The 26,507-nt window shown below is 57.1% G+C and overlaps 3 protein-coding genes across 3 annotated transcripts; 2 read left to right on the top strand and 1 right to left on the bottom strand.

Annotated features, from left to right (window-relative positions):
- Positions 1–402: 402 nt before the first annotated feature.
- Positions 403–1,263, top strand: LOC138062853 (keratin-associated protein 5-4-like). Its single transcript, XM_068921955.1, has one exon. The coding sequence runs from the start codon at positions 403–405 to the stop codon at positions 1,261–1,263; it is 861 nt and encodes a 286-aa protein (XP_068778056.1).
- Positions 1,264–13,943: 12,680 nt separating this feature from the next.
- LOC138062852 (loricrin-like) lies at positions 13,944–18,331 on the top strand. Its single transcript, XM_068921954.1, has 3 exons — positions 13,944–13,960; positions 14,263–14,874; positions 17,967–18,331. Exons 2-3 carry the CDS (start codon positions 14,284–14,286, stop codon positions 18,294–18,296), a joined length of 921 nt encoding a protein of 306 aa, XP_068778055.1. The 5' UTR covers positions 13,944–13,960; positions 14,263–14,283; the 3' UTR covers positions 18,297–18,331.
- Positions 18,332–24,187: 5,856 nt separating this feature from the next.
- Positions 24,188–25,845, bottom strand: LOC104144891 (protein MRP-126-like). Its single transcript, XM_009676101.2, has 3 exons — positions 25,707–25,845; positions 25,077–25,238; positions 24,188–24,517 (listed from the first exon to the last, which is right to left on the bottom strand). The coding sequence occupies exons 1-3, from the start codon at positions 25,713–25,715 to the stop codon at positions 24,335–24,337; spliced, it is 354 nt and encodes a 117-aa protein (XP_009674396.1). The 5' UTR covers positions 25,716–25,845; the 3' UTR covers positions 24,188–24,334.
- Positions 25,846–26,507: the final 662 nt, after the last annotated feature.

Here is a 26,507-nt window from a genome sequence, read left to right as displayed (position 1 = left end):
TAACACGGTAAGTCTCACCTGCTGGCACTGTTTTTTGCTAACAAGAGCTCTATTCGGGTTTTGGTCGAGCAACAAGTCTAAAAGTGTCTTTGTATCTGTTCTACAATTCTGTCCAAAATTCAGACTTTCCTTGCATATTGGTCTATTGCTTACTGCAAAAGATAGTTGACAGAAAGAGCTCAGGCTTTGGGAGTGGAAACTAAAGTTTTGGGTTTGGGAATTCAGGGAGTGATGTTCATGGAACGGCATAGGAAAGGCAGAATAGTTCAGAATATATACAGATATCCCTGGGATAACGCCAGGTGGCTTGATAAACTTGCGAAGATGTGAGGTATCTGAGAGTATGCTGTATTTCAGGTCTTCATTCCATCCAGCTTTGCCTGCGCTACAACTACAAAAAGCATGTGCTCCTCTGGAAAGACTCGAACAGTGTGCTGCAGCCAGCCATGCCAGCAGTCCAGCTGCTGTGACCCATGCCAGAAGTCCAGCCACTGTGTCAAGCCATGCCAGCAGTCCAGCTGCTGTGACCAGCCATGCCAGCAATCCAGCTGCTGTGACCCGTGCCAGAAGTCCAGCCGCTGTGTCAAGCCATGCCAGCAGTCCAGCTGCTGTGACCCATGCCAGCAGTCCAGCTGCTGTGACCAGCCATGCCAGCAGTCCAGCCGCTGTGACCCATGCCAGAAGTCCAGCCGCTGTGTCAAGCCATGCCAGCAGTCCAGCTGCTGTGACCAGCCATGCCAGCAGTCCAGCTGCTGTGACCCATGCCAGCAGTCCAGCTGCTGTGACCAGCCATGCCAGCAATCCAGCTGCTGTGACCCATGCCAGCAGTCCAGCTGCTGTGACCAGCCATGCCAGCAGTCCAGCTGCTGTGACCCATGCCAGCAGTCCAGCTGCTGTGACCAGCCATGCCAGCAGTCCAGCTGCTGTGACCCATGCCAGCAATCCAGCTGCTGTGATAAGCCATGCCAGCAATCCAGCTGTTGTGACCCGTGCCAGCAGTCCACCTGCTGTGACCCGTGCCAGCAGTCCACCTGCTGTGTTAAGCCGTGCAAGAAGTCCAGCTATTGCTGCACCCAGCGATGCCTGCCGTGCAGCCGCTGTGGCTGCATCTCCTGCTGCTGTGGATCTGTGTCTTGCTGCTCAACTGTGGTGAAGAAAAAGCCTGTTGTGGTGTGTTGCAGCCCACTGTGTTACTGCTCTCCCATGAGAAAGTACTGCATACCCACACAGCAGTGCTGCTACTCAGTCAAAAAGTGCTACTGACCTCGCTTAGGGTAGCAAAAGCAGCTCTGCCAGCTGCTGTCCCTGGAGTGCAGCAAGACCAGGCACTACAAGGAGAGGACAACCTGCCATTACTTTATGGTTCACATGATGATGGACAAATATCCAACAATTTTCTTCTTGTTTTGAAAATTAAACTATCTTCTTCTTTCTCTCTGTTCTTTAATTATTGAACTTCTGTAGTCCACTTGAACATATCACCCACTGTGTAAGGCAAAGAAATCCTATATATTAGTATGTCTTCTTGGTGTATGGGACATGGGACATGTTTGCTGTTGATGGGATCATTCTTCATTTTCTCTCTTGACTGGTAGACAATAAAACTTATTCTTAAGCAAAACCCAAAATATCTTGTCATGTAGTTGTTTTTACAACCCTGTGCACAGAATATGTTCTCACTCAGGTGCCGCTTTCTGTCAGACTGCTCATGACTACAGATGTGCTCCCATATCATGTCAGAGCATTCAGGAAACATAAAGATCTGCTCAGCCATGCCTTCCATTGGCATAAATTAGGTCATATCTAAAGGGACCAGAACAGTGTGGTACCTTTTTGCAGCTACTCACTCTCTGCCTCAGAGACTCATCGTAATTTTGACTATAAAACTAAATGTTTATGTTAAATAAAACTCAAAGAACATAGTGCGAATGAAGCATGCATAGTTCTACCATCTGAAAATGCACCACTCCCCAGGATGTATAGGAACTCATCACTGATACTGGAAATGAGAATTTCAGTATGTACTGAAAGAGGAATTCACTATTCATTGAGTCCCAGGTACCATCTTCTCGCACTACCATCTTCAAAAATAAAATTAAGAGAGCACTATAAATGGTTAATATTCTTATATCAGCAGAGCTTTTCATGCCATGCATGCAGCACTCCTGGCTTACAAGAGCCAGAATGAAACCCAGATGCTAAAATACAACTTAAAAGCTCCATTCTTAAAATAGCCCACGCATGAGTCAACAGAGCCTCTATACGTGGCTGGGACTTACTTTGCTATTAAAATTCAGGACACAGTTCTGAATTGCAGGTCTACGGAAAATGCCTTGAGCACTCTCTTGATGGCTTCCCTCAAACTACCCTTCAGAGCATGTACAAAGTCTGAATTTAGATAATCTTTCCTACCACGTTAGATTCTCATGAAAAGATTATTCAGGTCTTTAGGAGTCTTGATTAATAAGCAAATACATTAATAATCACCACACTGGCAGAAATTTACCATATACTATACCACAACAGAAGTATATTCTGTTAAGAAAATCTTATGAATATAAATTTCAGCATATCCTGAAAGAGCAGGGATGACAGATCCCTCCCAGTTTGAAAAATACTGCCATTCCCAGATTCACATAACCACTGTGGAAGTTTACAAAGACATGGCATTTAGTCCAGGAATTTAGTGCATAAGATGTTATTTCTGACACAGATGGACATTAAATCCCAATGTCTCCACAGCATCAGCATAAGACTCTGGTTAGCAACAGCCTTGCAGAGGTCACATGCATTTCTACCCAGAGATCATCTTGACCAATATTCTAATAATCAAGCCTGATAAAAAGGAGACGAATGACTTATTCATTAGGTGGCACGTCTGATGGTTTATACAAAGAGAACATTACCTTCTGCAGGCAGGTATCTGCCTATTATCGTGTGACCGGAACAATGCTCCCCCAGGGACAACTCCGGGAGAGACACCCAATGCCATAGGAGGCCATATGTCATGTCTTGGGAAGAAACTACGTGTCCCAGCCACCATGGATCACCTGCCATCATTCCAGCCTCATATTCAGAGTCTGCTGAACATGACAACACCTTTAATTGGCATGAATAAATGCTACCTCAGTATCTTGAGACTCTTTTCTTACATTGATGCCCCCTCTCCTCAGATGAAAACTCCATCAACACCACCTTATTCTCACATGGACCAGGCCTGACTCTGCCCATAGCCACAGTTCCTTCCTTGTCCCCAATACAGAGAAAAGCTGAAATCGGTGTACTGCTGCTTGGAAAGTTGCTTAGTAGAGACTCAATCCACCCCTTCCCTGGATGAAAATGGGAAAAAAAACCTTAACAGCGTACAAGAAATAGATAGCAGGGATGTGATGACAAAGCACCACAGTGGGAGACCCAAGCCTGAGAAAGGAGAATTTCTTCAGTCTTAGCTTTGGCCACACAACCACCTCTCAGAGGCAGGAAAAAAGGATTTGCATTTGCCAATAGTTTCCATTTCCCCCTGCCCCCAAAATCCCAACCACACACAGAGGAGGCATGTGAGCAGGGACATTTCCAAGTTCCAGCCATGGTTCTCCTACTGCTTCAGCACCGGCCTCCCCTAGGCAAATTGTTAAGCGTCTCTGTGTCTCAAGGTCATTCCTTAGGAAGTGGATATGAATACCTTACAGCTGCCTCCCATTCCCCATAATGCAAATTCATTAGAAAATTCACACCTGCTGTTTATGTGTACAACTAATTATGGTGCAGCACTGAGATGATGAGCAAATAGAAAGAGGTAAAGATTAAATACCGGAAGAGACATAAAACTGGTGATAAATGGTTGGAATTGCCAAAGAATGTCTCATTTCCAGGAGGATGATTTTGAAGCATATAAAAGGTTCCCCATCGCAGTGCTCTTCATTCGCTCATCTGGACTTCTCCTCACTTCTTCTCACTAGTCAACAGGGTAAGTCAGAGCTTACTGCCTGCCTTTTCTTTTGCACTGTGCTATATCATCATCCATGATCTCCTATAGTGTCTGGTTTGGGACTGATTTTGAAACAACTGGGTGGCTTCTTTCTGATAGAACCGGTGCTAGAAAAATATGCTAAATGCGGTAGCGGGCAATGCTGAAACATTGAGATCTCAGGAACAGGTTGTCATGGGACACTGGACAGCAAGGATTTCCAAAAGCCAGCTTGGGATGCACTTAGGGATACTCATGCTTCAATCTGCATAAACTACTCAGAAATTCAGATAGAGAAAAAGTATAGTCCCCATCACAAGGACTGCCTCTGTTTCTTCCAGCTTTGCCTACACTACAGACATCATGTCTGGATGCTGCTCTGGTGGTAATAACTGCTGCAGAGGGAACAGCTACACCGTGTGCTGCTACGGCCAGAAGTCTTGCTGCAAGACGCCGACGTGCTGCTCGCAGTACTGCTGCCCCGTGAGGACCTGCTGCGTGCCCGTGCAGACCTACTGCTACACCACGAGCAACAACAACAGCGGCTGCTGTGGTGGCAACAACGGCTGCTGCTAATCCTGCTCGGCACGGGGCAGGCAGGGCCGCGGTCACCCCCTCTGCTGCTGCCCTGCTTGCTGCTTCCCGGTCGGCTCACGCGGCATCGGATGTGGATATGGAGACGGCCCTACGCTCTTCCTCCTTTCTTAGAGACTGTAGACTTGCTTCTTCTTGGCCTGCCTTTCACCACCAAGTGCCTGTAATGTGCTTCTGAAGCTGCTACCCACCGAGCAGCACGAGATGTTCCTTTGCAAGCATCAGTCCTGCTGTTGATTCTCCTTTTGGTGTCTGGGATGTTTAATTCTTTTCATCACTCTTTTGCTTCAATCTGTCTGAAAAACAATAAAATCTGTAGTTCATGACACTGCAAAACTCTTGGTGGTTATTTGCTTGTTAACTGATGCTTCCAGAGTGCATCACCATTTTCATTCCTTTTTCTTCTGGTGATGGACATCCTCCCATCTAGGAAGTGTTAACTAGGGTGTTTGGCTTCACAAAGAAAATCAATGCATCCCTGATGCAGCTGTAAGCTTATTTATGGGCCTCTTCAAAAATGAGCTTAGTGTCTGGTATCTATGTGACCAGCATTTCTCCTTTTACTGTAAAACTACAAAGAAATAGGAAGAAAATAATACAGAAATATGTAAAGAACTTGAATTACTTTGGCACGCTTTGACACAGGCACATCATGACTAGGAAAACTCTGTGGATTTCAATCAGCTAAGGGTCTTCTTCAGACCATATAGAGAGCCCCTACAAATAGTTTAACACTTACCAGGAGGAGGTCTTGTCTCTGCTAAAATGTCTGGGCTACCAGATTTTGAGCTGAGGTGTTAGAACAAATGCTGAGAAGCCTCCACCATCTTCAAGGAGTGACTGGGTCAGTAAGAGCTCAGGTTTGAGTTTGTACCAAAGCATAGCATGTGAGATCTGCACCACAGTCCTCCTTCTGTGTCTAATGCCCTTTACTGACTCTGTTGCAACCCCTTTCAGTCCCTGCTCTGCATTAGGATCTGTAGCCCACTTGCCAAAGACCGTTTGAGTGCTAGGTTACACGCACAGCCAAACACCACTATCAAGGACAGGATGTGCTCACCTATATCATTTCTTCTTGCAATTGCAGGATTTGCAAATGAGAACTGTCCCTCTGCAGGCAGGAGTAAAGTGTGCCCCTTTGCTGCTGCCCAATTAATTCCTTGCAAATTAATTAGTTCTCATGGGCAGGCAAGTGTATGCCTCCTCAGAGGGTACCTGCTGGAAAGGAAATACCATGAATGTTCTACTCTCTCTGGATGGCATATTTTGCTTCTTCAGCATTTTACTTGAGGAATTATTCTCCTTCCAAGAAAGCCTGGAAAAGAGCTAATTGGATTTACTGCAGGAGCAAATGAGGCATTCAAGGGAAGGAGCCTCAGCCTGCTCCCCCTCGCAGCATGCAGAAAGCAAACAGTCCCAGCTGGTGTCTTTCAGGGCTGGCAGCAGCTCACAGGGGTGCAGCTGGCTTCAGGATCCTGCAGGGTGTCAGGCAGCAGGCAGGGAACTTGCCAGGCAGGATCCACCATCCTCTCATTAGGCAGCACTCCTCTCAGGGTAATGCGAGGTCTTCAAATAAGAGCCACAATTTTAGGCCATGGAAAAATTCCTCCCAAATACCCTGTGTTCTTGACACCATTCAGCCCCACAGGAAAGTGCATCAGAGGCAGTGGCTGGCGTTAAATAAGCATTCATTCACCCTGGCTCAGTTGCCCCAGGCCCTGCCTTACCTTGACCTTCCTCCCCTCCAGCAAAATGGTTCCAGCTGAGCAATGTCTCTCCCTGCATCACTTCTGTGTTCCTGCCTCCCGCTTAGCTCCGTGGCCCCAGCTAGGACTAGTTTTCTGCCTGCGCCTGTCATAGCTCTTCTCCTGCTCTTCCTGCCTCAGCTTCTTCTCACCTTCTTGGTCCATGTGGGGCTGCTTCATTTGTTGCTCCCAACAGCCCCAAACAGTCCTAAGCAGCCTCCAACCCCACACGCCCGCGATGTGCTGCCCCAGGAGCCGGAGCAGCATGGTCCCAGGGGCACCTGGGCTCCAGCATGCAGTGGCATTTTAGCTGGATGCAAGGAGAGGGGGCGGGAGGGACATCGCGACTTGCAGGGCCTCACACCTGGCCCCAGCGCCCTTTCTGCTTGCAGTGCGATTTGCACAGCTAATGCTGCCCCTTGGCTTTTTAACTAAAATGCAAAAGATTCTGAAGAGAGGCTAATTCAGTTCAGCGGCTTAGAAAAGGAAGTTCCTAGGAAAGCAGCCCCGGCAAAGCAAAGCAGAACTGAGGCATTCGTCTGGCCTGTGTTAGTAGTGCCCACGCGCAAATCTAAATCACTGAGGCTGCAGGAGCTGCAAAACTCTAGACAAACCCAAGGGCAACGCAAAGATGCTCTTAGCACTCAGGAGGGGATGGTGATCCAGAGTCACCTGCAGGTGGCTGAGACCCAGGAACCAGCAGGACTCCCACCAGGTCCTGAACACATGATTTTGTTGCTCCATCCTCACATGCATATCCTGTGACCAGGAACAAGCATACCTGTTTTCATGAAATCTGCCAGATATTTATTTCAAACACCAGTTCAGTGAAATAAACTGTCATGTGCCTCGAAGACACAGTCCACAGGTTGTAGCCTTGGCTCTTAACACTGATTCAGCACCATCCACCTCTGAGTAAGTCCCTTAACATCTTTGGCTGTCGCTATCTGTGTTTTTCCAACAGACACAAGGATGCAATTTTTTGCTCCCTTGTAAGGTTGCAGAGAGGACAAAGTCATTAGTATCCATAGAAGCCCTTTGATTATCTGCAGGCTAAATAATTATGAGGCAAAACAAAGGTGGTGATCACAAATAATGAGGCAAAGTGTAAATACCAGAAGACACGTAAAGCTAAGAAGTATGGGTTTGGGTGAATAAACAGGAAAGTTCGAATGGTCAATGGCTGTCTCACTTCCAGGAGGAAGGCGTTCGGGACTATAAAAGGGCTCCCAGCCCAGCTCACTTCATTCACTCGTCTTCGCTTCCCTTCACCTGTCCTCACTGGTCAATAGGGTAAGTGAGAACATCTAAATTTTCCTTTTCACAAAAGAAAAATGATATGGATACATTATAGCAGTATCTAAAATATAACTGTGTTTCTGGACTGGGACTTCGGCTAGAGCTTGGTTTTTATGAGCTGCGTACCAGGAATTATGGGGACAAGCTAGAAATGTTAAAGGTTGGAGGGGCTACGGGAGCATCAGTGGGGCCACGCAGGATAGGGACTGAAAACACATCAGAAGAGAGCCAGGACTATGTGCGCTGTGCTGTGTTGCTCTTGCTAAGACGTTTGGGATGCCGTGGTGCAAGTAGATGGGCACCTACATTTCAGGGAAAAAGACAGAGTGAAGTGTTATGAGCATGATTTACTACGAAACAAGATAGCATCGGGTGTTGATTCCTTGAATCTCTAAATTTAGCATAAACAGAGCTTTGAATGAATTCTGCATGTCCAAACAAGAGTCTCAGATAGACTGTCTCTGCTTCTTCCAGCTTTGCCTACACTACAGACATCATGTCTGGATGCTGCTCTGGTGGTAATAACTGCTGCGGTGGGAACAACTACACCGTGTGCTGCTACGGCCAGAAGTCTTGCTGCAAGACGCCGACGTGCTGCTCGCAGTACTGCTGCCCCGTGAGGACCTGCTGCGTGCCCGTGCAGACCTACTGCTACACCACGAGCAACAACAACAGCAGCGGCTGCTGTGGTGGCAACAACGGCTGCTGCTAATCCTGCTCGGCACGGGGCAGGCAGGGCCGCGGTCACCCCCTCTGCTGCTGCCCTGCTTGCTGCTTCCCGGTCGGCTCACGCGGCATCGGATGTGGATATGGAGACGGCCCTACGCTCTTCCTCCTTTCTTAGAGACTGTAGACTTGCTTCTTCTTGGCCTGCCTTTCACCACCAAGTGCCTGTAATGTGCTTCTGAAGCTGCTACCCACCGAGCAGCACGAGATGTTCCTTTGCAAGCATCAGTCCTGCTGTTGATTCTCCTTTTGGTGTCTGGGATGTTTAATGCTGTTGCTGTATCATACTCCACTTTCTTGCTTTAGCCTCCAAGTAGTCATGAAGAGCAATAAAAGTTATAGTTTATGTGCAAACTTCTGGTGTACGTTCTATTCATTTATCTTTTTTTCTAACTCTATCTCCGATCTGGGACTTTTTTAGAATCTGCTTGGTTTCTGATTACAAAGTATTTTCAACTACCCATCGTGGTAGAGATGACAGCACCCTGGGAGAGCCAGTGAACAGAAACTCCTTGAGTCAGTCTCTCGTGTTGGGAAAAGTGGTACTTACTGGTGTCAGCACGTTATCTAAGCAGCAGGAGTATCCTTTCAGCCGTGCAGTTCCCTGCTATGCTTCCCCTCCTTATCACTTTGAAGAAATACAGAGTCTGCAAGAGAAGCATCTGAATGGTCCTGAGGCCAGCTCTAAAGGCCTTTTTTATTAATAGAAGTCTTTCCAGTGAATTTTCTGAGCTTTAAAGCAGCCTTCTTGAAAGGCCTGATGGATTATCAGTAAGATTCAATAGGCGAGCAGGCATCTTATCAGAATATGGGTGGTGCAGGGAAAGAGAGAGTCACTGAAAGATGTGAAGATATAAGTTCAGCCTGAAGGATTCAGAAATACTATCTAATTTCATCTGGAATTCTATTAAAATCTGGCAAATTTTAAGAGATGAGATTCAGAAGTGAAATATTTGCACTTCATGGTTTATAAAACCTTCAGGAAATAAAGTGACTCCAAAACATCTTTTCTAGCATGAAAATCCAAATCATGTGAAAACAGCATAATTATGGGACTGTGTTAAGAATCAAAAACCCTTGTACACCCTCAGCAGATAGCAAGGTATTTTCCATCATCATGTACAAGCCCTGTGGCCCCCTGCAAGGCAATTACAGCTTGCCTGTTAACTGAAGAATAAGTCACCTCGTGGCAGCAAAGTCAGCTGATGCAAGCCAGCACCCTGGATTCGCACCCCTGAATTCTGCACGTTTTTCTAGGTGATTTAAACTCGACCATCACTGGACAAATCTCTGAGCATCTCTTACAGAGACTCAGCTGCAGAGTGACAACTGTGTGGGGAAATGCCTTCTGCACCCACAGCCTGGGGCTGCTGTGAGAGATGCTTTGCTGGTACTTAAAAAACGCCTTGACCATCCACAGAAATGCAAAGTAGAGCAGCTACATGGAGAATGAGTCAAAGCGTGGGGGTCAGGAGGATATGCTCCTGGACACAGCTTGAAACTGTTAATTAATGAGGTCATCACTGCTCTGTGGCATCCTTTTTCCAGAAGGAGGCATAAAAGGGCTTTCAGTATCACTGCTGCTCACTTGACCGAGACGCTCCTCACTTGGAAGGGAATGAATTCTTTTGAACTGTATCTTTTATTTTTGCTACTGAGGGGAAAATGCACCCCCTCCACAGCCTGACTCAGGATCCGAGCGCCTGCCAGAGCCCGTCTGTGCACAGGGAAGCTGGTGACGGTGCTCCGAGAGCCGGACAGCAGATATGGGAAAGGTCCGAAGTCAAGGAGCCAAACGGGAAGGGGAACGGGGACAAGAGAGGGGCAGTTGTGGCAATCCCCCAGAAAACTTCCCGCTATTTCTGCAAGCGCGCGGATCCGACATAGCGATGACTTGGCAGGGATTGCACAGAAGCTGGGAGCAGGGAAGCGCCGTGACGGTCCCCGGTCGCAGGAGCGCCGTCCGCTTCCTTCAGTCCTGCCCTCACCTGGTGCTTCCCTGGGCCCTGAGCGAGGGACCCGGAGCAGCCCCCGGACGCGGCCCCTCCTGGGCGCCGCGGTGCAAAACCGCCGGCCGTCCCCGAGGCGTCGGGGCAGCAGCCGCAGGGAACCGTCCAGCTCGCTCCGCGGCGCGGGGGACTTTACCGGGGGGATGCGCTGCGCAAAGCTCACCTCTTCCGACCACCTGGGCTGTGCAGAGGGAAGGACGTTTGCGCTTCGTTATGGGCCTGATGCCACCCTGCGCTCTTCGCTATCTCTCCCCCCGGGAGGTTTCTCTGCTCCCTGGCGGGCGACGGGCCGCACGCCCCCACGTCACGGACCTGCTCCGAGGAATAAGGTCCAGCTGCGGCCCCCAGCTGGAAAACATCCAATGTTTTCCCACAGAAACTTTCAACTTTCCATCCAGCAAGCAAAAGCCAAAAAATTTTCAGGTGGAAGCTCAGGAAAGAAAAAAGTAACTCTGCTGCTTGATAGCGTTTTTAGTGTCGGAAGATGGGTCTGTTTTGCAGAAATTGCAATTTTCAGAGAACCTGTGCTCTTGGCACTTTCCCAATAGCCTTTTTTTCTCCCTTTCACAACTTCAGTGCAGGGATGCTCCGCAAGGAGAGATCATTGTACCGGGAAAAGAGTGTTAATTAGTACCTGATATTTGTTTTTAAAGAATAGAAGCATTAAAATATATGTTTCTGACTAGAACTCAGTCTAAATAAAAACATGTTTCTAAATCTCACTGAGTGAGAAGTTTTTATGAATAGCATTTAGAAAAAAGCCCATCCAGAGTCTGAATTCACAAAATAAAATCCCATTTTAACAAAGTTAGCATAATAAGAAGAGGCTTTCCCACTACTAAGTATATTCAGGGAGAAAAGGGGAAATGAGCGCGGTCCCTGCTCTAGCACATGGCAATTCCAGCTGCAGAGCGTGCAGCTGCCGTGGCACGAAGTGCGGAGCAGAGTATGAAATAGTAAAATACCCTCATTTCCGTTGAGCTTGTTATCTCGGCACGAGACGGGATCGCAGCTGTGGATGAGCAACCTGGGGAGCAGCCCCGGCTCCGTGGAGGTCCCTGTTTCAGAGCTGATCAGGACGGCTGAGTTGAAACAGAGGCATCAAATCACTTCTCATTGAAAACGGGACTTTACTGTTTTTCCCCACTCTGCCGTTTTAAAAAACATGCTTTATTTCAGCAGGAAGCTTATCTGTTTTCTGTGATCAATTTTTCTTTGTTCTCTTTTAATCCGTGAGAAGGCATCACCATTGCCGCCCTCTGCTCCGCGCAGGGTCTCAGGGCGCTAGCGATGGGACCTGGGCACGGGGCTGGCCGCCCGGACGCCTGGGCCTGTTTGCCGCTTTCCCAGCGCCGCCAGGGATTCCTCCTGGGCGCATCGCTCGGCACCACGGCATCCCAGGTATCCTTATCCCAGGATCCCATCTGACTAACACGGTGTAGCTCATAGCGTATCTGAACGCGGCCGATGGGAGAACTAATTGGATAATGGCCACTGCATGTGCAAAGGGCTAAACTGACGTTACGTCAGGGCAGATGCTAATTGCAGCCGATTAGTCCAATAGCGAGTGCCAGGAAAAATAGTTGCATTGAGAAGTGGCACTGACAGTGCAGCTACTAATTCCCGCGGCGTGCCTCATCTGCAAGAGCGCGGCCGCCTATAAAAGCCTCCGGCCCCGGTGCTGCCCGCAGGACTCGGACTCCCGGCTCAGGCCACCCGCCACGGCCCACAGCCTGAGTCGGATCTCTCCGCTGTCTCCCATTCCAGCGTTTTTCGCAGCAAAAGCAAAAGAGGAGTCCGTGGCGCTTTTCCCGGCGGCGGAGTGCTGATCCCCGAGGGCTCTGCCGCGAGATGCAGCACCACCAAGGCGAAGGCGACCGGGACTGGTGCTGCGGCGGCTCGGTCTGCGCGGAGCCAGGCTGGACGTGCCCCGAGAGCCCGGCCGGCCCCGGGGGCCCGTGGCCCTGCCGCCAGGCCGGCAGCCTCAGCCGCGACGTGGAGGGCTCCTGCCAGAGCGAGCCGCAGGGCTGCCCGGCGGGGCCGTGCCGCGTCCGGAGCTGCCGCCCGGCGCCCCAGACCTGCAGCGCCCACAAGCCCCGGAGGCGAGTGGAGCTGAGCCCCGAGCAGCCCCCGGGCCCCGCCGGCAGAATCCATGGCCGGCCGCTGCAGCAGTATCGCCCGCCGCTGCGCCCCTGCCAGCCGGGCGGCTGCAAGCCCCGGCGGAGAGCGGAGCTGCGCCCCGTGCCGCGGGCCTGCCCGCCGGGGCCGCTGCCGCCCCGCCGCCCCGCCGCCCCGTGCCAGCGGGTCCTGGCCCCGGCGCCCTGCCAGCTGAAGGCGTAACCCCGGGGCGGCGCGGCGCCGAGCTGCGGATGCTGCGCCCCCGCGCCGCCCTGGCCGCCCCGTCCTGGCGCCCCAGCGCCGGGCGGGTTTACATCCCCCGGCGGGGGGGACGGGCTCCCGCCGCCCCAAGCCCGCTCCTCGGCCGAGCCGAGCGAGCGGACCCCGCTCCCGCTCCCGCCGCTGGATCTCGCGGCCGGCCGGGACCCGCCGCAGCGGAAAACAACGGGGCGCTGCGGCCGCCGCGGCCCCGGCGCTCCTGCCGGTTCGCTTTCTCCCTGTCTGTTCAAGAATAAAGCTGATGAAACTTAGCTGCAGCTTGATTTTTCTTTTCCCCCTGAAACACGCCACCAGCGTCAAATATCGAGAGTGGCTAACGTTCTCGCGGGAAGGCTTGCCGAGTTAAAACACCACATTGTCATTCACGCTCGAGGGCTGTAACATCGCCTCCAGCGCGGCCCCGCTCCGCAGCCGCGCACGGGCCGCTTTGCCGGAGGAGCCGCTCGCCAGGCGCCCTGAAATGTGCCCCGTCTGCGTGCTGCCTGAGCGCAGCCCCGCTGCCCCTCCGCGGCCGCTAACGGCCGTCCGAAGAAAACCGGACGCTGGAAGGAAAAGGCGCTGTTTTTTTAAAGCTGACAAAATGCAAGGGTTTATTTTTCTCAAGTCAGATTTCAACCGAAAGGAGATCTGCCTGCGTTGCACTGCAGCTGCAGCTTGCCTTTAAAAACGCCTGGTTTCACCAGTTGCAAGCGGGTCGGGGGGCTCGCAGACACCCCGGTCCACCTCCGCCGAGCGGCTCGGGGCGCCCCGGTCCCCGGCAGGGGCGGCACCGGGCCCCCTCCCGCCCCCCTCCAGCCCCCCATCCCCGTCCCGGTCCCCGTCCCCCCCTCGCGCTTGCCAGGGCAGCGGAGAGGGCAGCGCCGGGACGTCGGCAGCAGGCACGTGGCTCTTCCTCGCTCGCCAGCCCCCGCGCCCCGGCTCCCAGGAGGATGAATAAGTTCGTTATTAGCTGCCTCGCGTAGGCGACGCGTGGCTGAACGATGCGAGTCCTTCACGTGCGCTACTCGGGGGCGGCGTTATAATTAAGAGATGCTCATCAGGAGTAATGAGCCGAGTGCTGGGAAGAGGCCCCGAACGGAGGGGAACGTCTTGCCAATAAATAACTTAGCCCTCGTTCCTGCAGCGTGTTTCATTTGGCAGGGGAAGGCTTGCCGCCGTATAAAAGGCCGCCTTCCCCCGGGACGCTGACAAGCCGCTCCCCTGCTCCTCGCCGGCCGTCCCTGGTGAGCTGGGTGAGAGCCGGGGGGCGAAGGAGCTCCCTGGGCTGCGGGCGGCCGCGGGCGGGCGGGCGACGCCGAGACGGCGGCTGGGGCTGGCGGCCGGGGGGGGTCTCGCCGCGGTGCCTTGCGGCGCTTCCTGGCCCCTGCGAAAAACCAAGTCGGGGGCAGGTGGGAAAGCGGGTCCAGCTGCAAGACCTGCCTCTGGACCCAGGCTCAGGACGGGCAGGGCAGCTCTGCGGGGAATCGGATAAAACCAGAGCGGGTGGAAACGCAGGACACCCCTTACCCGGCCATGTGTTTTTCAGGTTTTTCCCTACAGCTCAGACATGATATATTCTTCCGGAAGAGAATCGTACTTCAACCTGAACTCGACCTGGTACGGTCCCTCGGGGTCCTGGCTGGACACGCGGCGCACGCCCTTCCGCTACGGCTACGGCTCCTGCTCGGGCTGCGAGGGCGAAGGCGTCGAAGGCATGAGCGGGCACGACTACCGGCACTACGGCTATCGGCAGCCCGTCTGCTCGGAGAGGAGCCGCGGCTATTCGGCGGCTGAGTCGTGCCACGGCGGCGGCGGCGGCGGCTCGAGCTGCGCCCGGAGACCCACGTACGGCTACGGGTCGTCGGGGGGCTGCAACAGCTACGGGCGGTCGGTCTGCTCCGAGAGGCGCCACGGCTCGTCCGGAGGAGGCTGCCACGAGGGGGGCAGAGCCGTGGGGGCCGAACCGTCGTCCTCCTGCCACGGCTCCGGCTACCAGGGGGGGATGCCGTGCTACGGCACGCCGGCGCCGCGGGTCCAGCAGTGCCGCCCGGTGCAAACGTACGCCCCTGCGATGCAGCAGGTCTGCGTGCCGGCGGCGAAGCGCTGCCCGAGCCAGCAGCAAAAGCAGGTCTGCAAAGTACCGGCCCAGAAGATAAAGTAATGGACACGAGGAGCTGGGGTGCGTGAGAGACACCGCTCCTTCTCGCGACGTTGCCGTGATGTCCGGCACGTCCCGCGTCACCCACAGATTTCCCCTCTTCCTGTCGTTTGGCTGATTGTGCTTGCAGGGCGCTTTGAAGCTGCAACCCACTGTCTCGCTGCTGAGTACCGAGTGCTGTTCCTTATCCTCTAGGGTAACTAACGCTGAAGTGCTCGTTCTGTGCTGTGCTAAATTCACCTCCTATGTTTCTGCTTCACTCCGGATGTGGAGGCAATAAAAAAATTACAGCTATAATCCCTTTGTATGAGTGCTTTCTACTTCATCCCGCTGAGCTGCTTCTGTCCCTTCAGTGGCTGAAGCCGGTGCCTGCAGTGTCCCCGGCCACCCTCACATCTAGGTCGCTAGTCAATTCAACCCAGTGTCACTTTACTCCTATACAAGATACACCGAAAAGAAGGAAATCTTTGTTCAGAAGGAACTAACAGTTTTCCTCATGGACTATGTATGCAACCCAGCAATTAAACACTAATGTAAAATAACCACACATTTCATCAGAGAGGTTAAAAAAAAAAGAGGAGCTGCTTGGCACATCATTCCACTCGCTGATGATGCAAACGGTGCAATTTGACTTGCATCATAAGCCTCCCAAAAAAGCCCTGGGAAAAAAACAGGAAGAGAGGTCTGGAAAGGGAACGCCGTAGCTGGCACAGAGCAGGGTGGAAACGGCAGCCGGCAGCGGAGAAATGCTCTGATCCACGCGCGCCCCAGGGTCCACGCGTGCCCCGGGGCAGGTGGCCCCTGCTGTCCCCGCACGCCTTTGGCAGCCGGCGCTTGGAGCTGCTCCGCGCCGCAGCGATGCCGGAGCGGTGCTGGGAGCAGGGCAGGATGAGACCTCCCGGAGCGGAAGGGCTGCCTCGACCCGGGGCGAGCGGGGACCGCCGGGCTGGCGGGACACGTGCCACGGGAGTCAGAAGCAGGTTTCTAACCGCGAGGCGAAACGCCCGGAGCCCCTGCTGGGGCTTCAGCAGCCGAAATCGGGACCTGGGGCCGGTGGCTCACCGCGCGGCGTCCTGCCCGGCCCCCTCCTGACGCCCCTGTCCCCGGCGTCCTGCCCGGCCCAGCCTGCAGGATGCATCACACACCGGCAGAATCCGCAAAGGAAAAGGGGTCCAAACAGGCAACGCAGCAGCTGCCCTTTCCCCCGATGGAGGTTTTAGAGCTGCTGCCGGCTGCCGGGACCGGAGCGAGCAGATCCCGCAAGGCGAAGGAGCAATGACCCCGACAGATTCACGGGCGTCACGTCTGCCCAAGACGGGGGGCTCGGCAGAGGGGGTCCGGGGCTCGGACAGCGGCGATGGGGTCGGGGCAGAGCGAGCAGGGCCCGGTCCCCGGCGGGCGCGGGAGCATCCTCGGGCCGGCCGGCGGGCGGGAGGTGTCTCCATCTCCCAGAGAGACGATAAACACGTTTGCCATCGCCCAGGGTGTCATTAGCGCTCCGCGGTGAATTTTCATTCTTCCGCCGTTTGTGAAATATGCCCAGATGCGTTCTGATTTCCTCACGCGCCTCTCCAGCGATTCAGGGATTCAGGGCGTTTTTCTTTATCTCCGCCGAGCCACTACTAAGGCTACAGTGGCCTCTAGAGCCCCGGGGGCTGTCGGCAGGCGAGAGCCGCTCTCCTCCCGGAGGGGGGACGGGGCTCGGGCAGCCCCCGGCGGCCTCCGCGCCCAGGCAGGGCGTCGCGCGGCCAGCCGAGAGGTTTCTTCTTGGCTTGGGACGGTGTGGTCCATCGGTCCGGTATTGCCGCGGGCGACGCGGCGGTTGCCCGGAGGAGACGGTTTTCGAGCGGGGCGCTGCGGAAGAGGGCGCAGACGGAGACGGTGGCCCTGAACACGTGGCCGGTGGCCCGGCGGGGCCGCTCGGGGCAGCCTGCGCTTGCCTCCAGCCCCACCGCAAGGAGAGGGGGACGGCCGCAAAAGGCAGAGGTGCCCAGGCCTGCCGGGCAGGGTCTGCTGCAGCCCCCGGCACGAGCAGGACCTCAGGAGCGCCAACGCGGTGCAACGCCGGGAGTTAAGAATTACTTTGCGTCTTTCCCCACGGGGAATATTGGCCGTATTTCTCCCGATCCTGGAAGAAAGCAGCACGAAACGGAAGTGCTGAAACGCGGGTGCGATGGGGGCCAGGCGACGCCGCGCAGCCGCCGAACGGGGCGGTGGGCGACCGCGTTTCAGCTAGCGCGAGCCCACCCGCCGGGAGGGTTTCCCGCGGTGCCAAAGGCACCGTTGGCGCCCGGGGGGGGTCTGCAGGACCTCAGCGCCCCTACGGCCCCTTACGGAGTCGGCCATATATGATTTAGGAAACCTCAACCCCGCTGGAGCCGGCGGCCTCCTTCCGGAGCGCCGGCGGTAAAGGCGACGCCGTCCCTAGCTGCAATTAATGCAGAAAAACAAGCGGGTAAAGTGTGGAAACGCACCCACCCACGCTGCTCCCCTGGCCCACGCGCGGGCAGGGCCGGCAATGACATATTTCCGCCACACGGGAAAGATGACCGATAAAAAGAGGCGATACCTGTCCCAGGCGGGAATGAGTCACGCCAGCAACCGAAACGCTGGGGAGGCGAATTAATTGCTCAGACCTCGGCAACGGGGAGGTGCTGCGTTCCCGGACGGGGTTCGCGGAGATAAAAGCGCTCGGGCCGCTGGGGATCCTCGTTGCCTGCTCGTCCCCGCTCGGCTCCAGCACCTCGGTGAGCATCCGCGGGGCCGGGCGAGGACGGGGCGCCGAAAGGGCGCAGGGAGCTTGGGAGGCGGAGGGAGGCTGCGGGTTGGGGCTCGGCGCCTCTCGGGAGCGAGAACTAGAGCGAGGTGGGACCTGCCTGCTGCCCCCGGCCGCCGTGCAGGGAGGATGGGGTTGGGGGGGGACCACGAGAAACCTCACTTCCAAATTCCTCCTCCCTGGAAAAGCAGCGGCAAGGAAGGGATTTAACGTGCCGGCACCGCCGATAGCCCCGGCGGAGCCCGGCAGCCGGTGGGGCGGCTGCCGCAGGTGGCGGGATGCCCGGCGGGCATCGACGGCTCCTCTCTCCCCGCAGGCCGCCGGGATGTGCTCCCGCCAGGACAAGGACCACTGCCACCGGCAGGAGCGCTACGCCCGCCAGAGCAGCGGCGGCGGGTGCCACGGTGGTGGCGGCGGCGGCGGGTGCCACGGTGGCGGCGGCGGCGGCGGGTGCCATAGCAGCGGTGGCAGCAGCGGCGGCGGATGCCACGGTGGCAGCGGCGGCGGCGGATGCCACAGCGGCGGCGGCGGCGGGTGCCACGGGAAGCCGCAGGTGCTGCCGCTGCAGCTCCCCCAGCAGCAGCAGCTCCCCCAGCAGCAGCAGCTCCCCCAGCAGCAGCAGCTGCCCTCGCAGAAGCTGAAGTGAGCGGGTGCCCGCTGCCCCCCTGCTGCCCCCCGGCAGCCCCCGGCCCTGCTCGGGCTCCCCCCCCCGCTGCCGCCCCGAAAGGCGCCCGGCCCACAATAAAGCCGTGATTTCCCCGGAGCTGCCTCGCGTCCGCGCTTCCTTCAGCCCTGGTTTCCCTCCGCCCGGCCGGGCTGGCGAAGGCGCCGGCGCCCGCCGTGCCCAGGCCGTCTCTCGCTGCGTCCCGCGCGATGCTCCCGCGTTCGGGCAGCCCGGGCGGCTGGGAAGGCGCCGCGCCGCGTTCCCACCCCGGCACCTTCCTCCTCTTCCCTCGAAGCCTGGCGTCAGGGTCGAGGCGGCTCTCGGCTGCCGGGCGGCAGCTCTGCCGAGAGCTTCGTCCTCTGCCAGCCCCCGGCACGCTGGGTGTCTCGCGGCAATCAGGCATGCTTCACGTGTATGTTTTTATTGCTTTTTTTAATTGTATTGCAACCATTTATGTAACAAGGAGGAAAATAGCCCTAAAAACCTGGCAGGTCAGGAGGCCGACGCGTAGACCCTTGCAGCCAGCTCGCAGACCCCATCTCGCGCCCGTTGCTGCGACGGGAACATACCGCGGCGGCAAGCGCCCAGCCTCGCGGCACGGTGGTCATGAAGCGGCTCCTTCTCAGGAACTACCTGCGTTTCCGCGGCTTTTCAAAAAGTTGCAGATACAAGCACTGCAGACCTGGTTATTATATGCAAGACCTTTTTTCCCGGCAGAACAAATGGTTTCTACCATGCCCTCCTTGCTGTTAAAATAGCCTTATCCCCTTGGCTGGCGCTCAGGAGCAGTGCCTTAGCTGAGCACGGCCGAGGAAAGCCGCCCCGTTTCCTCATCCGCTGCTCACTGCCAGGCGGGATGTCTCTGTGCAAACTGATCACACACAGACACAGGTAACAGCTTTCCCAAAATGAAAAAAAAAAAAAAAAAAGGGAAACTCAGCCCTTGGTTTTAATACAAAAGGAAGCCAACACGTTGCCCCAGCTTCATTTATTAGACAGAAAGGCTCTTGTAAGTGTTGGGATGAATTTCTGGTCCCCCCAACTCCACGGGAACTTTGTTGTAGACTCAAATAAGCTGCAGATGAGCTCGCAGCTCCAGACCTTGGATTTTCCCCGCAGCAGAGCTCCCTTTCCTTACTCTTTATCACTGTGCAACCTGCGTCGACTGATTTTTACGGCTCACCCCAGCCCTACTGGCTAGGGATTTCTCGCTCTCTACCCATTGCAAATGGAAAAGCTCGTGAACGGAAGGGTTGATACGTCAGCCCTTGCTCTGCCGCTGCGTTTATGAGGCTCTAGAAGAAAACAGCCCGTCTGCCCCCAGCCTCCCGCCCCACTGTGAAGCCGCCGGAGCAGCGCCGCCAGACCAGGCACCCGGGGATGTTTTGGCCTCGTGGAGGTGAAACCGCAGAGCGGGACATGGGCAGCCGCAGCCCGTCCCGGAGGAGCAGGGATCCCGCAGGGAGAGTCCGCGATGGCCAGAGGCGCGATCACCCCACGGTCTCTTTGCCATCTCGGGAATTCAGGGATCCTGCGGGGGATGGAGGAAAACACAGCGGGAGCTGCTCCGAGCCCAGCTCCGGAGCCCCGTGGACGTGCGCCTTTCCCAGCCCGTCTCCACCTGCCAAAACTGCCGCGGACCCTTGACTTCGCACCCGATTTGCACCCCACGTTTCTATTGCACCCTGCGTTTCTATTGCACCCTGCATTTCTATTGCACCCCACGTTTCTATTGCACCCCGCGTTTCTATTGCACCCCACGTTTCTATTGCACCCCGCATTTCTATTGCACCCCACGTTTCTATTGCACCCCACGTTTCTATTGCACCCCACGTTTCTATTGCCGCGGTGGGAGCTGCTGCACCCGCCCGGGGGAAGCGGGGCCGTGCGTTACCTGCCGCTCTGGGTGCCCCGGAGCAGGGGGCCGCCCCAGCCTCAGTACCCGCCGTGCTCGGCGGAGCCCCTCTCCTGCAGGTTCATCGGCTCCGTGTCTGCGTCCGAGGCGGCCGTGCCCCGGCGCGTGCTGGCGGGCGCCCGCTGGGAGAAGAGGAGCGACAGGGGCCCGTCAGACCCTCCCGGCGGGCGCAACGGCGAACCGGGGGCCATTTATTCGCCTCGCACGGGCGACGCCGAGGGCCGGGACTGCGCCGAGCCCGGCGCTCCCGGCACCCTCTTCCCCGCACAGTTACCTTGGCAGGCGCAAACTCCTGCTGGATCAGGTTTTTGAGCTCGCTCCTGCTGAACGGCTCCGACTGCTTCCCCTTCCTGGCGTTGCCCTGGTGGCTGTGCATCCTGTCCACGATGGCTTGGAGGAGTTTAGACATGCCGGAGGGAGGCTGGGCGGCCTGGAGAGGAGCGGAGGCTGGGGAGGCGGCGGGGGCGGCTCTGCCCACAACCCCCCGGCCCCGGCCGGGCTCCCCTGCTTTGCACCCCTGGGAGCCCCAGGCAGCAGCACGAAAGCAGCCCCTGGGACAGGGGAGAGCAGCAGCCGGGCAGCAAAGGCGTTTTAAGGGGGACTTTTACCATTCCAAGCATTTTTCCTGACCTGTATTGGGACGAAGCGTTAAAACCCCCTAGAATGAACTAACCCCAATCAGCATAAGTTAAAACAATCAGGGGCGTACATTAAAAGGCGCCTCGTCCCTGCAGCCGTCTCAGCCACTTGATGGGTGAGACACTGTGCTCGGGGCCGGGCGAAGGGAGTTGGAAAGGACCGACTGCAGGATTGCGCTGGAAACGCGAAAGCTGATTGCAGGCACCGAGAGGAACGGAGGAGACTCACCCTGCTCTCGCCTGCATCGACCAGGGGACGGGCGCCAAGTGGGCCTGCCGAAGGAGCGCTGTGCAAGCTCCTCGCCGGCTGCCAGTGCGTGGGCGGCGGGGTCGGCGCTTCTTCCCGTCGGTCCTGTTCTCCGGGCGCCTCTCGGCGGTGCCACCCTGCCCGCAGACCCTCCCCGCGGAGGCGGTTCACCTCCCGCCGGAGCAGAGCCGCGCGGGAGCCCAGCACGGACCCCGCCGCGGGAGCGGGGCAGAAGGGGGAAAGGGAAGGCTGTTTTGGGGGTGAGGGGGGCTGCCTCCCGTGGGAAAGACCCCTATTGCACATGTGGACGGGGCAAGCGGGGCCAGGGCAGGAGGTCCCGTCGCCTCCCGGCTCTTGGCTGCTGCTGGCGTGGGCTCGGGGGGTCGAGGACGGCGGCGGCTGGCCGGCCGGGGGGTGCAAGGAGGCGCGAGGAGGAGCACGAGGCCCCGCTGCCTCGGTGCAGAGCAACGCCTCCCGGCTGGGAAATCATCTCCATGGCCCGACCGGTCCCTCCCTGCTCTCAGCTCAACCCGGTCGTGGGCAGGGGGAGGCCCGGCGGCCATCGGCAGGGCGTCGGGGCGCCGCAGAGGACCCCCGACAGCGGGCAGGGAGGACGGGACGGCGACGCAGCGCAATGGCACCTGCGACCGCCGTGCTCCCCCCTCCGCTGCCGTCTGCCTGGGGAACGAGGGAAATCAGGAGGAAAATCGCTCTGAATCACTCTGAGCGATTTTCTTCCGCCAGCTCCTCCCTCTGCCGCCCTGCGGCCGCCCGTCCGCTCCGGGACCCCGCCACGCACTCGTTAGAGGCCAGGACTCGTTAGAGATCAAGCAGTTTCCCCCCGCACAGCTCTCCCCTGTCAGTGGTTGAGCCACAGGGGGTTGGGGGCTGCGTCCCAGGTGTGGGCACGGCCCAGCCCCAGCTGCCTCGCATGCCCTCGTTTCAAGGCTGTTTATAAAGCCCGGCCCCACAGGCTGGGGGCTTCTCCTGCTGGGGCAGTTGGGGGGTTTGCAGAGGGGGCTGCAAAGTGCTGCGTAGGGGTGATGCTCGGATGCCCTTGCCGCGGGGTGAGCGCGAAGCCTGGCTGCGCCTGCAATGGGACCCCTGCTCGGGGGTGCAGGTAGGCACAGAGCGCACAGCTGCTTGGCGAGGGGGTGCTTGGGGTGGGGGGTCTAGCATCCCCCTGCCTCCCCCTTGCTCTGCTGAGCTGGGCCGGGGAGGAGCTGTGCTGCCTCTCGCTCTTCCCACCCGCGTGGGATGGAGACCCCGGGCGGGGGGGCCGCGGGCGGTGGGAACGGCTGAAACCAGCCCTGTCCGCAGCAAGGCGCATCGGGGCCAGAGGATGGGGCCGGGGATGGAGCCGCGAGGTGGCAGCAGGAACCCGCCGGGCTCGGCGGATGCCGGCGCCTTGGGGAGGCGCTCGGCGGCTGCAGGAGGCCCCCGGGGCCGCCCCGGCTGGCTCGGGGGCCCCGTGGGCACAAGCCCCCCGAGCGCACCCTGGTCGGCACCCTGTCCCGGCCGCCCCGGGGGCGCGATGGCCCGCTGCGTCCTGCCGCCCCGGCGCTGCCGGCTTCGGGGCTGGTTTGCGCCTCCGTCCCGGCGGAAGGCAGCCAGGACAAGCCGCGGAGGAGCCCAGGTCGACCTGCTCCCCGTCCGCTGTGTGCTGCGCTCCCGCAAAGCCGACCCCCCCCCCCCAGGAGAGGGGGGCACCGGGACCCCGACCACCCTGCCCTTGCCCCGAAAGCGGGGGCATGTCCCTGGCTGCTCTGCTGGTGCCGTGGCTGAGCTGGGGCCGGTGGGCAGCTTCGGGAAGAGGGTTTAGCCCACAGGACCCAGCTTCGGGTGCAGCATCTCGATCGGGTGCCCTGGATGAGGTGGGTGCGGTGGTCAGCGCAGCAGCTTTTTCCCTGGTGGGAAGGTGTTTGAGACACTTCAAGTGTCAAAATCCCCCTCGAAGGAAGCTGAAGCAACCAGGGCAGCCACTGTGAGGCAAGCTTGCGGCAGTCTTGTGTTAACCGGGGCTTGCTTCAGCGCGGCTGCTTTTGGGAAGCTTGCGGCGAGTTTCTTCACAGAGCAGGGCGATTTCAGGATTTTGACTCACCCTTAGGAAATCACAACTGTTCCTTTTTCCCCCCCTCTAAAAATGCATTTGCAGATTGATAGCCAGGCTCTCTTCCTTCATGGCGCGAGGCGTTTCCAGCCACATATTCCTGAAAGCGGCAGCTGATGATGGAGATCTCCTTGCTATGAGCCTGGGCCGTGCAGTGTTGAGTAAGGCATGGGGAAGGTCTCTGCTTTCGTCTGCGCAAAGCACGGCAGCAGGACCCGAGCCACGGCCAGGTGCCCCCCGCTCATGGGCGAGCAGCAGCGCATGCTGGCTGGCGCCTGTGGGGCCATCTGGGGAAATCACGCTGGCTTGCTCCCTGCCCCCGGCTCCAAAACGCTTGCTGCTATGTTAGATACCCAGCACAGCTGGCAAGACAGCATGAGCTTTGGGTCTGTTGTTCCTGGTTGGTCTCAAGTATCCTGAAAAGCACTAATTGCCCAAGGTGTGTTGGCTGTTTTTTCTGGGTGTGGGCCAAGTGCAGCAGCTGCATCCGAGCGCTGCCTGTACCCTGCCTGGTGGTCGGGCTGTTGCCCTGAGATGTTTGATCCTGTGCGGGGACCACAGCAAGGCCCTTTCAGCAGGGCCCTGCAGGGTGCTGGGAAGGCTGCTCCTTGTCCCCTCCCTCGCCCCGACTTGAGGTGCACCATCACCCGCCGCCGCACGCTCCTAGGGGATGTGCAGGGCCTTTCCAGCCCCAAATGGTCTTTAATTGGAAATGCAGAGCCCCCTCAGATTATCCCCTGTGCCCTGAACTATGGAACATGCTGCAATGGGGAGGATGGAGGCTTGATCTGTGGATGCTCCTGCAACCAGCCTTCTCCTCCCTCCCTTGCTGTCCCCAAGCTCCCTAGGAAAATACATCCTATCTCAAAGCTGAATTTGCCTGGTTTAAACTGTGGTGGGGTGGGGGCACAGAGCAAGGCCCAGGCTTGTTTCCTTGAGGAAAACCCACGCGGACGTGCAGAATAGCTTTGACAGCCTCAGAGCAAATCTTTATTGATTGGCAGCAAAACCATTGGACCTGGGAGGAGGCAAGGAGAGAGGAGGCAGAGCGGGGTGGTGGGGGCAGCTGTGGGTTTGCTGCTCGGCAGGTGCTGATGAGCCCAGCCTGCCTCAGTGGTTGTGGTGGTGGTGGTGGTGCTGCTGCTGCTTGTCCTCACAGAAGTGGAGGTGCTCGTGGGTGGCAACGGTCACCCTGATGATGAGGAGCATCACCTCGCCAAAGCTGAGCTGGTGGTCCTTGTTGGTGTCCAGGTCCTTGAAGATCTGGTCAATGGAGATCTGGTTCTTCACATGCTGCAAAGGAAGGGCCAGGGAGGGAGGGCAAAGCCCCATCAGTCTCAGCCAGGTCTGAGACGGGCTTGAATGTCCCTCCACCTTCATCAGCCACAAACTGCTTCCTCTGTGCATCTCTGCTTGGCAATGGATAGCTTAAAAACACTTCACCCTTTACCTTGGGTTGCGACAAAATGTGCATTTCTGTTCGTAGTCCTGACTCCTTCCTTTCTAGATGGTACAGGAGCAGTTGGCCAATATGACCCTGACTTTGCTAATAACTGGGGTGGCTGGGGGTACCCGCCAGCCTGAGCAGCCCTGTCCCACGGTGGCTTGGATGCTCTCACCCATTGCTGAAGCAGACTGCTGCTGCAAAGCTCTTTGCCCTGTGCGTCGGGGTTGCTGCAGAGAGCAAATGTGCAGCCTAGCCCCGAGCACCACCTCTGGGGTTCAGGAGGTTCGGGGCAGTGTTTTCCTCCTCTGCCTTTATGGTAGCTACAGAGCATCTTTGGCAAGCAGCAGTGTGGCCCAGTTCCCTCCCCGTGCAAGGCACGCGACACCCTGCTTCGACTCTACTCACCTTCAGGTAGTTCGCAAGCTGCTTCTCAATCATGAGTTTCAGCTCCACTTTGGTCAGGGTATCTTTGTCCCCCTCCCGCCTCGAGTATTGGTGGAAGACATCAATGATGGTATCGATGGCCCTTTCCAGGTCGGAGATGGGTCCCTGGGGTGTCTGGCAGGACTGGAAGGAAAAGGATTATGCTGGATAACTTCAGGAGCCCCAAGAGGTGGGAAAGTGCTGGTGTAAATCATCAAGGCTCCAGCATAACCGCCTCCTGCGTGCTGCAGGAGGATGCAGCCTGGCTTCAGAACAGATTTGAGCTCTTTATTTTGGTTTGCTCTTATCTACGAGCCAAGGGAGGCTGAAGTGGGTTGTAGTCTTTGCCTGCATCTGCTCTGGGATGTGCAGCCAAGGATAATATTGGAGAGCTGCTTTTCCTGAATGTGCCCTCTGCCAGGCAGGGCCTATTAGAAAGTCTCCAGCCAAACGGATGAAACTGGAGCCACCAACGTAGCTGGTGGCTTGGAGAAACCTGAGGGGAGATGCAGGTGCTGAGCGTGAAATGAGCTGTTCGCAAGCTCCTACAGGCACCTAGAAAAGAGCATTAAGAGACCTCCAGGGCCAGCAGCCTGCTGCCCTTGCACTCACCTGGCTCATCTTGACGAAGCGGCGAGACGGACTCGGGCTGGAGTGGAGATGTTCAGAGTGGCATCTTTTATAGCCCAGGCAGCTGTGCCATCCCCCTACTTGTGAAATGTCTCTGTTTCATCCAATTCCAGTCCATGATCATGACATCCTTGTGCGTTGCTTAAGGCTTGGTGGTAGTTCCTTAAAAGGGGTCTCTGTGGCTTTTCCCGCAACATCCGTGTGTCGTGTCCCTGTGGACGTCACCTCTGCCTGGCAGGAGGTGGCCGGGGCAGGGTGGCATTGCTGACCTCGGGTCCCAGGGTGCAGCTTGTGCTGCCTCCCAGCAGGAATCCCCCTGGCTGATGCTTTAATTTGGCCTGGTTTCTTCCCCTCTGGCTTTGGGGGTGCCTTTTTGTGCCATGAGGCTGAGGGGACCCACAGGGTCACCTCTCAGTTTCTCCTGCTTGCCCTCAGCTGGTGCTGAGTGCTGGGCCCCAGCGCCCTGGGATGGTCCCAGGGACTTGTCCTGGCAGGAGGGGAGGTGCGCGTTGCCTGGGGCAGGCACTGTCCTCGAAACACCAGTGGCACGGGGCAGTCCCAGGCCTGGAGCCTGGCCGGGCTCCAGGAGCATCGTTTCAGCTCTGCGAGTTTGCAGCAGCCGGTGCCAAAGCTGGTTTCTCCCCACCCAAGGTATTCCTCCAAACGGTGGGGCTGCAAGGTGTGTTTTTCACTCTGCTGCAAGGCAGAGTCCTCTCTCCGTGCGGCTGTTTCCTTGTCTCAGCGCGGTGGAGAGCGACTGCAGACAGTTTGGCTCGGAGCAGC

Source organism: Struthio camelus, chromosome 30 (genome assembly GCF_040807025.1).
Source record: "Struthio camelus isolate bStrCam1 chromosome 30, bStrCam1.hap1, whole genome shotgun sequence".
In the NCBI taxonomy this organism is placed as follows: domain Eukaryota; kingdom Metazoa; phylum Chordata; class Aves; order Struthioniformes; family Struthionidae; genus Struthio; species Struthio camelus.
This window is presented reverse-complemented; position numbering and strand designations above follow the sequence as displayed.